A 14,252-nucleotide genomic window follows, 5' to 3' on the forward strand; every position below is an offset into this window, starting at 1 on the left:
TTCCTCTGATGTTTAACTCGGGGCCGGGGTTCGGGAGGTGTCTGCCGTGCCCAATGCAGCAAAACCTTTGTGTGGCGGTTGATAACTGTATTAAGAATATAGTTATTGGTCATTTTATTTTGGTTTCAGGTGGTTCCTCTGATGTTCAACCCGGTGAGGGTAGGTGTCTGCCGGGCCACGCTCAATGCAGCAAAACATTTGTCTGGCGGCTGATACTGGTATAAACAATAGTGTTGAGCCTATTGGTAATTTCAACTTGGTTTTAGGTCGTTCCTCCGATGTTTAACCCCGGGGGTGGGGACGGTTGTCTTGCAGGCCCAATGCAGCCAATGCATTCAGGGCCACAATCTAATAGCATACACCTTTTCAGCCCTACGGCTGGTGTCGTTTTTAAATTACGGGCTCTTAACGTTTGAAAAGTATAATACCACGACGACGCGCCGTGTCGGCCGGGGCGGAGCTCCAAAAGGGGGAGGTTTTAGCATATTTAAAGGGGCTGTATCTCGGAAACTATATGGGGTATGGATTAAATTTTTGGTGTGTGTTCATTTTAGCCATAATGGAACAGTTAGAACAAGTTTCATGTAAATCTGAGCTGATTTGACAACTGGTTAAATTCAAACCATAGGTTAGTACAGCTAAATATTTGGGGGAGGGGGTGTCTGGCAGGCCTTATGCATCAGAAAATTTGTCTGGCGGTTGATATTTTAAACTTAGTATCATGTTAATGAACATTTCCACTTGGTTTCATTTAGTACCTACAATGTTTGATTCAGCCCATTATTTTGCCTCTTTGTTGGGGGTCCATGCGCTACACGCAGCGGGGGGTCCCCGTCAGACATCCATATCTGACTATAGCCCTTTTCACACTACAGGTATTTCCCGGGAAATTCCCGGGAAATGTTAGTCGATCTGTTCACACTACAAAACATTTCCCGGGAAATAACATTTTCCCGGGAAATAATTTACCCATTTAAGGGGTAGGGTTAAAGGAGTTAACCCCGGGAAAAAAACGTTTTTCCCGGGAAAAGCAGCTAGTGAGAACGAAAGCGGGTTTAACTTACCCCACCTTTTGCTTCCACTGTGTGGAGACGTCATTAATCTCGAAAGGTCACAGGCGTCAAAAATAGCGCGCCAAATAATCGCGTGGTAACAATAGCCCTTTTTTGTTTTCTCCTTCTGAAAGTGTTTACGTTTAGGTACGAAAATAAAAGTGAGTTACATCTGTAATTTACAAATAAATATATGAATTAAAAAAATTGACCACGTGAATGGAATAGGAATAGAATAAATAGTTGGCGTGAACAAGCTTCCTTCTCGTACACACGCCATGTGTGTATGGTATTTCTTATTTACATGTACTTGGCCGTTGATGGACTTTTGTTGTCCAGAGTCAGATTGGAGTTCTTCGATCGACATGGCTGTCTACCACCTGACAGTAAATATTTTAGTTCAATTTGTTGCTCAATTTCTTACGATGGGTAGAAGTGACCGATGGAGTGATGATGAAATTTTTGAAACTAGTTGCATTTTTGGCCGACGATGCAATCCAAAAACAGCTAGATGGGCATATAGGCATACAAGAAACGGGAAAGTTTTCTCAAAATTGACTGACTCCCTGCGTGAAGCTGGATATGAACGGACCCCTGCCCATTGCAGATAAAAACTGAAAACCTTGGGAAAAAAGACTATAGGTCGGTAGGATAATAGTTTTGTTTTTCAAGGCCTAAATATTTTCTATTGCATAAGTGTTCTCCTGCAAAAACATTTTTTTTTAGAAGAAACATACATTTAAAAGTCTTTATGAAGCCATGAAAAAATGCTAGCCAATATAGGGTTAAAGCCTATTCCGTGTTCATGTCTTTGCACAATACGGAAAACAGCACTGTTGATGTTGGAAGGGAAGATTGCTTCTTTTTATTTCTACTGCAATATTGTTGGATTGTGCAAAATCGACCATGCGTTTTTTTTTCTTTCTATAAAACCTTTAATTATCTTGGCCCTAACATCATGGATATTATTATGCAATCCTTCGAAAATGCCATTCAGAAAATTTCTAGGCCTTACCCCAGGGTTGATTCCTTAACCCTGCCCCTGAGCAGGGTTAATTATTTCCTATTTTTGTAGTGTGAACAGATCAACCAAAAGTTCCCGGGAATTTCCCGGGAAATAACTATAGTGTGAACAGGCGAAAATTGAGATGAACGCCAACACAAAACCTCTGGGTAAAACACGGACACAAAAGTCCATTCAATTACAGTTCTCAAAAGAAAAAAAAGCTGTCGCAGAGTAGAAAGCTCCCTTTCGCTTTTTCTAATAGCAACTTGCTCCCACCACCAGTGGCCGCTCTTCAAGGTAGACCAGATTGACCTTTGACCAATACTTCAGCAAGTGCCATGAAACCCGTCAATCGCACGACAAATTCCATCCGATTGTTATACCGCATGTCTTTAAAACACTGTCACAGCAATCGTCTTCTCCTGACAAGACGTCAGTGACTAACCCTAACCCTAACCCTAACCCTAACCCTAACCCTAACCCTAACCCTAACCCTTCCCCGAACTGCAAGACTTCTTCTCCGCCGTAATCACACAATATATTGGTATAACAACACGCAAATACACAATTAATGTGCAGCCATTTTGGGTCGCATGTGGCAAGGATTTTGCAGCCGGCCGCGTGGCATTGTGGGAACGGACTTCCGTCCACAAACATTGTAACTTCCGCATGGGCTGACCTGTTTACCACATTTACTGGGGTTTGATCGTAAGTGTGAAACGACCGTGCATATTACTAGGAAATAGTACTCCCGGGAGTTACCAAATTGGGATAGTGAGAACGGTTGCTGGGGTGGCGGTGGGGTTAAAAACTCCCGGGATTTTCGGGAAATGGCTCTGTAGTGTGAAAAGGGCTTATGTCAGGTTATCCACTAATTGTTCCTGTACTCAAATATTGGTACATCGTTGCTTTAACCAAAGTGCTCTGGGCTGCCGGTCTATCGCTGTATATGGGCCGCAGAAGCGCTATATGTTTTCGTATTCCACTCGCGCTTTTGTGACAACTTATATAATACCGCCCAGTTCAAGCATCTGATTGGTGGATAAGCGCGTACTGGAAAATAATTAATGTTATACTATGTCGAAACAAACGTCGAACTGAGGCTACACTTAACAGTAAAAAAAGTAATGGCGCTATCAGCAGCTTGGCAATAACTTTGCCTCATCTGTATTTCTGATGACTTACAGACACTAAACCCAGGTCTGGCTATGACGTGATAGGCCCTCCGTTGATAGCATCATGCACTGACAGAGGTTCGCTTCACCAACATGTAATTTCCGGACCTCTACTGATTATTACTTTCACATGGCTTCATCTACTGCAGCGGTCTTTGTGGTTTATCGACAATCTGATAGGCAAATGGAAGACCTGCTCAAAGAAGGGCGAGATGACATTTCTTCCTCATTGCATTCTATTGATGGAACCCTGCACATGCAGGTGTTTCCATGCTTCCAAAATATCTGCTCAAGGCTTGTTTGTGTTTTTGCCAGACATCATTCAGTTAATAGGTGGATTATGAACTCGGTCAATTTAAACTGCAGTTGCATAAAGATTGTTGCAAAATACGAAGTTCTTATCGTTAAAATTTTGCATAAAGGAACCAGGGAATAATAATTTATTACGAAATAAGCAATAGTCTTTTGCAAAAATTTTATGAATTGGCACTTTTGTGGCTCATTTACATTACTTTTTTTTTGTCGGAAGTGAAAATGTTGGGGTGTTTCTTCTTCTTTGTCGGATACGAAAATGTTGGGGGAGGGTGTTCCTTGTTATTTCCATAGTTACCTTTTCCTGGAAACGTTTGCCCGGATTTGTCTCATAAAAGAATTGACCACAAACAAACTGCCAAACCGCAGTCTACCCGAAGGTCACTAGTCTCCTTTGTGATTTATCTGCAGAATATGCAGCGATTTTTCGTGCGTGTACTCTATGCGAATATTAATTAGTTAAAAGGGCTTCTGGAATTCGGTCATTTTCAGCCTTTTTGAAAAGTCTCAACCAAAAAAATGTACCGGTAAATTAAAACGAAGAGCATATCTGTCGCTATGTATAAAAACAATCGGTGCAACTCAAATTTTAAAAACAGAGAAATTTGTACGTAAAAATTGCTTTAAAAACAGAGAAAAAAAGTCACAAAAACACGGCAAATTTTCCCGTTATGACAGTCGGCAACAGTCCCCAATTAGTTTGTATGGATAGATTATTTCATATTCTACCTGGAAAGCGAGACCGGATCGTTCCTAGTCCAGTCAGGATACAGCGGTTTCCACCGTTAATCCAAATCTCACATTACGAAAACATAAACTATTAGACAGAATGGTTTTCCTGCACGGGTGATTAGCTGACGATGATATCATCGACTGATATGGCAGCATGCTGTTTTTCGTTGGTATGAAACCCCGACCACCAAGCCTAAGTTAGTCAATAACAAAAGCGCCCGTTTATACCATGGGCTGAATGAGCTGATTCCTCATTCAGCCCATGGTATAGACGGGCGCTTTTGACTACTTTAGGCTTGTTATTGACTACTTTAGGCTTGGTGGTAGGGGTACCATACCAACGAAAAACAGCAATCAGCATGCTGCCATATCAGTTGACGATGGCATCGTCAGCCAATCACCCTGCAGGAAAACCATGCTGTCTAATAGTTGATTTTTTTTCGTAATAGGAGTTTTGGATTAACGGTGGAAATCGCTGTATCCTGACTGGACTAGGTACGATCCGGTCTCGCTTTAAACATTTCCAGGTAGAATATGAAATAATCTATCCATATATACTATTTAAGGACTGTTACTGACATTTATCTGGGACAATCTGTCGTGTTTTTGTGACTTGTTTTCTTTCTTTTGGAAGCCATTCTTTACGTACAAATTTCTCTGTTTAAAATTTTAGTTGCAGCGAATTTTTTCATACAACACGACAGATATGCTCTTCATTTCAAGACTGAATTTCAGAAGCCCTTTGGACTAATCAGTATTAAAACCGAGGTCATAATGAAAAATCACGCCAACTCGCGCAGATAACTCACAAAGGAGACTTATTATATCTGTGTACTGGGGTAGACAGACCGCGGTGTGTGCATGGTGACGGGCCACTGACTTCATTCAGCAGGGTAGTTCCATTTCAATGTGTACATAAAGGAGACACAATGAGGGGAGAGGCGCAACAATTTTTTTTTTAATGAGCTACCCAGTTATATATTGACTTACTTATTGAATGACACTACAAACTACACGATTAGTACTCAAATGTTTACTATAATAAAAAAAATATAAAAAAAGTTAGCTCAGTGTTAATCAAACTGACTTGTTGGATCATACTGGTTGTATGATGGTTTTAGCGTGTTTTTGTAGACGATTTACGATACAAAAAATAGTAAATTTACCTCACATTTGCTCATTGTGTTTTATACACGCAAGTTGAGTTGAGCGGATGCTACAACGTTTCCATGTACCTCAATATTAAACATCTTGGTTAAATTGTTATTCACCAACTATAGCCATAAACTACGTCAAATTTAACAAAATCACACACACGTAAAACTCATCGGTTAGGGACCAACTTGTTCCCGGAAGTTCGAATACGCGCAATACTTGCACAAGGGAATTACGTCATTACCGTCTAATTTAAACGTAAAGCTATAATAAACACAATGTACGCACATGTACAGGGGCATTTGTATTTATTTTTTCTCTCTTTTGTTGGGGGTTGGGGTGGGGTGATGCGCCTTAAAACAACATTATTACCATTGCACACAATGATAGACGCCTGCAGTGTTTGACGTCAAGTCTATTATCACAATAAATATACTTATAAACATTTGGACACCGATCGTGACTCATCATTCTATTTCATAACGTTCGTACAAGTCTTCAGAGGGATTGCATTCCTTCCTACGTGATGGCATGCGGATCACACAATACATTCAAAGGTTGCATTGTTATTCAAATAAGTCCATGGGGCAATGCCCGTATATAAAGGCCCGGACACAAGTCCTGAGCCATCTTTTCTTCGTGTGTAACGGCACTGCGGACATCGAAATAGAAAATTCGATTGATTTATAGCTCCTGTCAGACATTGAGTCTGAGTTTCAGTGCGGCCAAGCCGCTGGTGATGAAGATACTACACCAAATGTAAGCTTAGAAGCGAAGCTTCAGGCAAACTCAACGGGAATACATAAGCTTTCCCTCTCCATAGCCAGCATGCAAAACATGCTGACGAACATGGTAAAAAACCAACAGTCGTCTGCAATCCCAGTCGACAATACGTTTGATGTTGATGATTTTCGTTGGGCAACAGGAACTGTTATGACCCAAACCAAAATTTCGAGCTGACCAGTACCGTGGCAGCCAGTTCTCCTTCCAAACAGGAGGAATATTTTGATTTATTGTCTTGCGAAGACATTTATGAGACTTCTGAAGCCAAAGGCGCAGAAATTTTCTCAAATTTGGCCGATAGAGCAACCAAAGCGGTAACACTACCAATCAAAAAGGAGATTTATTCAAAGATCGCAGAAAAATATGCGACACCGGCTAATGCGCCGGCTGTATCTGCCCCCAGAGTGGACGCAGACTTGTGGGGCACTATTCCTGCATCGGCCCGCTCCAAAGACGTGGGCACTCAGCAAATTCAGAAACATGTGGTCAAAGGTATGATTCCATACTTCCATATTCTAAATGAACTACGGGACACTGCCAAGGCGGGTACCGTAGCGGACACCGAAAAAATCAAACAGTATGCCCTTGATGGCATTACACCGTCGGGAAATGCATCATATGAATTGAGTATGAAGCGACGGGATGATTTGAAACCCTGCCTTAACCCTATGTATAAGGGCTTGTGCTCAAGGGGCACACCTGTGTCTGATAAACTATTTGGACAAGATCTAAATTCATCAATGAAACAGGTTGCCGAGGCTTTTAAAGCCGGTAGAAAGCTGACTTATTCAGAAAATAACAGAAATACTCAAAACTGTCCGTTTGAGCCTTACTCCCAAAGAACCAGTGGATTTCGCCAGGGTTTCACTACAGGGCATACCCCTGGAAACAGAACTCAACCGCGGTCTACGAAACCCTACTAACCAAGTGGCAACCGCCGAGGCGGGAGAAATGATAGTGGGAAGTTTTCCCATCATAAACCTACAGCAACAGCTACAAGTGGGCAATTTACTGAAACAAAAAACTGGTATGTAAAACATGATTCCACTGCAATTTCGGCTTGTGCCGGGCAGTTAAAGTTTCACCATTATAATTGGTCTCAGGTTACCTCCGACAGGTGGATTCTAAACACCATATCAGGCTGCAAAATTGATTTCATTGCACGCCCTGTACAATCAGTCAAACCAAAAAGAATAATGTTTTCTGACGAGGAAATTCAAACTGTAAATCAGGAGATAAAAGAACTCCTTCAAAAGGGTGCAATCCAGCCCACTAAAGGTCTAACTGTCGGTTCGTATCGAACATTTTCCTCATTCCTAAAAACTGACTGAGACCGGTTATAAATCTGAAAGATTTGAATACTTTTGTCAGATATGAACATTTCAAAATGGAAAATATAAAACTAGTTAAGGAAATTATCAATCCAATGACTTCCTTACTTCCATTGACCTGAAAGATGCGTACTTCGCAATTCCAATGAATGAGATTGATCAAACTTATCTGTGCTTTTCATGGGAGAATCGGTTCTATAGATTCACCTGTTTACTCGAATTTTCACAAAGGTGATGAAACCAGTCATTGCAGCAGGTTGGTAATTTTTATTGACGATATTCTGATCATGGCTTCATCGGAGAATGAAAGCAATGAAAAAACAACCTTTGTGGTACAGTTATTGGAATATTTGGGATTCCAGATAAACAAGGGAAAATCCCGCTTGAAACCGCAGACCCATTCAACTTACCTGGGCGTTGAGATCGATTCCAAAACAATGACGATCAATGTTCCAAAGTCGGAAATACACAAGTTAAAATCAGAGGGAACACAAATTCTGGAAAAGAAAGTCTTGACTTTACGGAATCTCCCAAAATTCATAGGCATGATTATTGCCACATTTTATGCTTTTCCAAGAGGAAATTTGCATTTTCGAAAACTCGAATCTGCCAAATCGAATACCCTAAAAAATGAGTATGGCAATTATGATGCAAATATTGCAGTAAACCAAACTATAAGAGAAGAGACAACATGGTGGTTGGATATTCCATGCGATGATGTAAAATCGTCAATTAAAAAAACACCCATAACTATTGTTATCTGTACAGATGACAGTAATACCGGCTGGGGTGCAGTCTCCGAAACGGACAACTCTTACACACAGGGTAAGTGGTCCAAAACCCAACAACAGTTGCATATAAATATGTTAGAGTTATTGGCAGCTCAAAATGCATTGCTAACTCTCTGTGAAACTCTCAATAATGTTCATGTTCTGATCAAATCATACAATAGCACAGCTGTGTATTATATTTCGAGAATGGGGGAACTGTTGGTCCCTTAAATGACCTCGCATCAAAAATCTTCCTTTGGTGTATCGAAAGAAATATTACTCTATCCGCAACCCATATCGCAGGAGTAGATAATACCACTGCAGATTACCTTTCTCGTAAGAAATTGAATAAAGAATTGAGTCTCAACTCACGTATATTCTGGGAGGTTGTCAACAAAACACAAATATACCCAGATGTTGATTTGTTTGCATCTTATATTAATAATAAGATAGATTGATATGTGTCATGGAAATCAGACTCTAACGCATGGCGCCATTGGCGCCATTGACGCTTTCTCAATGCAGTGGTTTGGTATAACACCTTACATTTTTCCACCTTTCTGTTTGCTCTGTAGAATTTTGGACAAAATATCACGAGAGCAAACTCCTGTTTGCCTTCTCATCGCCCCTCTATGGAAGGCCCAACCGTGGTTTCCACAGTTGCTACAGATGGTAATTTCAAACCCAATCAAACTACTAGAGTTTTGTATGATGCATCAACCACTACTGCCGGTTCCAAACCTGCACCTGGTCGCTTGGGTCATGTCAGGGAATGTTGGAAAACAAAAGGCATTTCGGCAGAAGCTTCCAACCTCATCGCAAACTCATGGCGGTCAAGTACAAAGCTACAATATGAATCAGCTTGGAAAAGCTGGACTAGTTGGTGTAGTGGACAACAAGTTAATCCATTATCTCCCAGTGTAGCAGACTTTGTAAATTTCTTAGCCAAGGCTCATTCAAAAGGAAAATCATATTCCACTTGAAACACTTACAGATCAGCTCTGTCTTCAGCCCTACCTAGAATTGAGGGACATGCGGCGGGACAACACCCCCTCATAGTACGTTTAATGAGGGGAGTATTTAATACAACACCCCCGAAACCGAGATACTCAAAAACATGGAAAGTTTCAATTGTTTTAGATTATTTAAAATCATTGCCATTTAACAATGAACTTTCTTTATTAGTTTTAAGTCAGAAACTTTTAACTCTAATAGCTCTTGTATCAGCTTAGCCTTGCTCAAGGCAGTCGCATTATTCGCTCCGAAAAGACGCCGCTGTAAACCCACCCGTATACCCTGTGCATGGTGTGTGCGATCACACCGCATGACCCACCCGTATACACACTGTCACATCGTACGAATACTGTTCACACAAGTCATCGCACTCGTACCACTAACCGCATGCGGAGGCCGCTAGGCCGACAGCCTTGTCGGGTCTGTAACTTCCGGGTTTAATGTGTTGTATTGAAAAATTTCCACTAGTGGACGAAATTGGGGGGCTCTCGGATATGCTAGTATGCAGTCCATGAATATGTATATCTTTCGTCAGACCTATCAGACAACACAGGATGTGAGGCAAATGAATTATTCATTTTGACGTCCAATCACGCACTTCCCTTATCACGACCTTTGGACCCTATCATGCTCGTGTGTGATAAAACATGTCTCGTCTTTCGCGGGCATTATGGTAATGAGCTGACCGTGGGAACTCTTCGCTTATTATAGTAATGAGGTCAGTGGCTTCAACACAGACCCTACAAGGCTGTCGGCCTGACGGCCCCGCATGCGGTTGGTGTACGGGGGCATCGTGTCGTGCGATGTTACGCACAGTGAACACGGGTGGGTTTTATACAGCGGCGGTCTTTTTTCGGAGTGAATAATTCGACTGCCTTGAGCAAGGCTAGTATCAGCTCAAAGAACCCAAACGCTGGCTAGTATAGGTCACTTAAAGTCACCTGGAAATAGAATTTGTTTTCTTTCTAACATAAGAGTACATGCTTACGAACAATAAAACAATTTTTTTAGTAATTGTTTGTCACGATTTATATGTTTAAAAAATATATAAAGTTGTTTGGGGGCTGACTCCGCCTACCCCTTTTGTGACGTCAATCGAGGCAGACTTTGCCTGCAATGCGTATAGTAAACACACGTGCAAAGTACTTGTACGTCCAGGTCGTGAGTTGGTACATTTCAAAAAGTGTTTTTCTGCATTCAGCAGCAATACACCTGGTCGGCATTGCCGGAAAAAAACAAAAACAATTTTTTTTTTAAACGTACAAACTCACGACTTGGTCCGTACATGTACTTTGCAATTGTGTTTACTCTACGCATTACAGGCAAAGTCTGCCTCGATTGACGTCACGAACAGCGCCCTCTCGGGTCGGGGTCTACTCTTAAATTTGTAAATAACATAAGAACTGATGTTTTAAAAGCTTAGTTAACTGTTTATTCACATTCCACTCATCAAAACACATATATTAGTGACAAAAGCTTTATTTTGAAAAAATACCACTTCCAGGTGACTTTAAACGTTTCAGTTAATTCCTGTGTTATTTCCGTTTTGGATTTATTAAAAAACGAACTGCCCAAAACGAGGATTGGGACATAACAAAATAGTTATACCAAAATTTGATGAGAACCCAAAGTTATGTGTTCTCCGAACATTGAACGATTACTTGGATCGTACTGAGTTGCTTAGAACAGTTAGTGAGGAAACTAAACTGTTTATATCAACCAAAAAGCCACATAAAAAAGTAACCACTGGAACATTGGCTCGATGGATGAAAGCCATTTTATGTGCAGCGGGAATAGATCCCTCTGTTTACACTGCTCATAGTTTTCGCAGTGCAGCTACATCGGCAGCTTTTGCGCATGGGGTTAAGCTCCAAGAAATTCTGAAAACAGCCGACTGGTCAAATGCAAGTACATTTGCTAAGTTTTATAATAAGCCAACCGAGGAAGTATCCTTCGGTAAAGTAGTGCTTAGTTCTAGTACATGTATTTAATACTTTGTTATATGTTAAATATAATAAATCAAGAGTTCCTCATACGGTTTGTTGACCTGGTTTTTCATTTTTGACCATCACAGATTATTTATCTACTTTGAACATGCAATCCCTCTGAAGACTTGTACGAATGTTATGAAATAGAATTTAAAAATTATATGAAAGAATGAAATATAATTGTAATTCTTTGAATAATAATGAAGTACAAGTCGAAGAGGGTCCCGCCCGCTGCTGGGTTTTTGAACCCTCCCAATACTGTTTGGTCAGAAAACTATATTACCTCAGAAAAGATGGCTCAGGACTTGTGTCCGGGCCTTTATATACGGGCATCGCCCCATGGACTTATTTGAATAACAATACAACCTTTGAATGTATTGTGTGATCCGCATGCCATCACGTAGGAAGGAATGCAATTCCTCTGAAGACTTGTACTTCATTATTATTCATAGAATTACAATTATATTTCATTCTTTCATATAATTTTTAAATTATCTCGTCGTACTGGATACTTGCTCTTAGAAATATTACAACGTTCACTTTCTTGTCTGAAGAAGAATATTCTTTAAACGCTCGCACTTTAATTTTAACACTATTTTTTAGCCAGTGAGTGTATGCGGTTAATAACTGTCTAATTACAGTACAGCAAGCAAGGCTATCATCAAACGCTATATTGGACCAACCATATTAATCAATGCATGTATTATTGTGAAGTGTGAATGTAAAGTGTGACGAGGATTATACGTGAAAGACTTCATTATAAGATTGGGGTGCAACATTATTAATTAGATCATTTGTAATGGCCATGTACTAGTAATAATAATAATAATGATAACAATAACAATAACAATAACAGTAACAGTAACAGTAACAGTAACAGTAACAGTAACAGTAACAGTAACAGTAACAGTAACAGTAACAGTAACAGTAACAGTAACAGTAACAGAAACAGTAACAGTAACAGTAACAGTAGCAGTAGCAGTAACAGTAACAGTAACAGTAACAGTAACAGTAACAGTAACAGTAACAGTTACAGTTACAGTAACAGTAACAGTAACAGTAACAGTAACAGTAACAGTAACAGTAACAGTAACAGTAACAGTAACAGTAACAATAATAATTATAATTATGGTGTCAAAGAAGTATGGTGTCAAAGTGCTTGCGAAATGGTACGACCATGTTCCGGAGAAAGTTGTAGAGACCGACCAGGTCAAGATCCTATGGGACTTTAACATTCAGACCGATCATGTTATACAACATAGGCGTCCGGATGTTGTGCTATTAGATAGGACGAAGAAGATGTGTCATCTCATTGACATAGCTGTGCCAGGTGATATAAGGGTAGCTTCGAAGGAGATGGAAAAGATCGAGAAGTACCAGGACCTGGCCAGGGAACTTCGTAAGATTTGGCAGGTAAAGGTAAAAGTAGTCCCCGTGGTGGTTGGAGCACTTGGCACCATTCCCAAAGCACTGGGGAAACATCTAGATGAAATAGGGACAAATGTGAGGGTAGATCTGTTACAGAAGGCAGCGCTTTTGGGAACAGCGAGGATCCTGAGAAAGACTCTTGAGATCTAAGGCTACGGGACGTAGCCTGACTCGAGGAGTTACCGGCACAAAGGAAAATGACATCTTTCTTTTGCATGCTGTGATAAAATGAAATAATAATAATAATAATAATAATAATAATAATAATAATAATAATAATAATAATAATAATAATAATAATAATAATAATAATAATAATAATAATAATAATAATAATAATAATAATAATAATAATAATAATAATAATAATAATAATAATAATAATAATAATAATAATAATAATAATAATAATAATAATAATAATAATAATAATAATAATAATAATAATAATAATAATAATAATAATAATAATAATAATAATAATAATAATAATAATAATAATAATAATAATAATAATAATAATAATAATAATAATAATAATAATAATAATAATAATAATAGTAATAATAATAATAATAATAATAATAGTAATAGTAATAGTAATAGTAATAGTAATAGTAATAGTAATAGTAATAGTAATAGTAATAGTAATAGTAATAGTAATAGTAATAGTAATAGTAATAGTAATAGTAATAGTAATAGTAATAGTAATAGTAATAGTAATAGTAATAGTAATAGTAATAGTAATAGTAATAGTAATAGTAATAGTAATAGTAATAGTAATAGTAATAGTAATAGTAATAGTAATAGTAATAGTAAAAGTAAAAGTAATAGTAATAGTAATAGTAATAGTAATAGTAATAGTAATAGTAATAGTAATAGTAATAGTAATAGTAATAGTAATAGTAATAGTAATAGTAATAGTAATAGTAATAGTAATAGTAATAGTAATAGTAATAGTAATAGTAATAGTAATAGTAATAGTAATAGTAATAGTAATAGTAATAGTAATAGTAATAGTAATAGTAATAGTAATAGTAATAGTAATAGTAATAGTAATAGTAATAGTAATAGTAATAGTAATAGTAATAGTAATAGTAATAGTAATAGTAATAGTAATAGTAATAGTAATAGTAATAGTAATAGTAATAGTAATAGTAATAGTAATAGTAATAGTAATAGTAATAGTAATAGTAATAGTAATAGTAATAGTAATAGTAATAGTAATAGTAATAGTAATAGTAATAGTAATAGTAATAGTAATAGTAATAGTAATAGTAATAGTAATAGTAATAGTAATAGTAATAGTAATAGTAATAGTAATAGTAATAGTAATAGTAATAGTAATAGTAATAGTAATAGTAATAGTAATAGTAAAAGTTATAGTAATAGTAATAGTAATAGTAATAGTAATAGTAATAGTAATAGTAATAGTAATAGTAATAGTAATAGTAATAGTAATAGTAATAGTAATAGTAATAGTAATAGTAATAGTAATAGTAATAG

The 14,252-nt window shown here is 38.0% G+C and overlaps 1 protein-coding gene and 1 pseudogene across 1 annotated transcript; both read left to right on the forward strand.

Moving 5' to 3' along the window:
* The first annotated feature begins 1,417 nt into the window (after window positions 1-1,417).
* LOC139937268 (uncharacterized) lies at window positions 1,418-7,138 on the forward strand. The gene is made up of 3 exons (XM_071932367.1): window positions 1,418-1,438; window positions 6,123-6,325; window positions 6,358-7,138. Exons 1-3 carry the CDS (start codon window positions 1,418-1,420, stop codon window positions 7,136-7,138), a joined length of 1,005 nt encoding a protein of 334 aa, XP_071788468.1.
* A 695-nt stretch (window positions 7,139-7,833) lies between these two features.
* On the forward strand, window positions 7,834-11,321 carry LOC139937269 (uncharacterized; annotated as a pseudogene).
* The last annotated feature ends 2,931 nt before the right edge of the window (window positions 11,322-14,252 follow it).

This window comes from Asterias amurensis, chromosome 5 (assembly GCF_032118995.1).
Source record: "Asterias amurensis chromosome 5, ASM3211899v1".
NCBI lineage: Eukaryota > Metazoa > Echinodermata > Asteroidea > Forcipulatida > Asteriidae > Asterias > Asterias amurensis.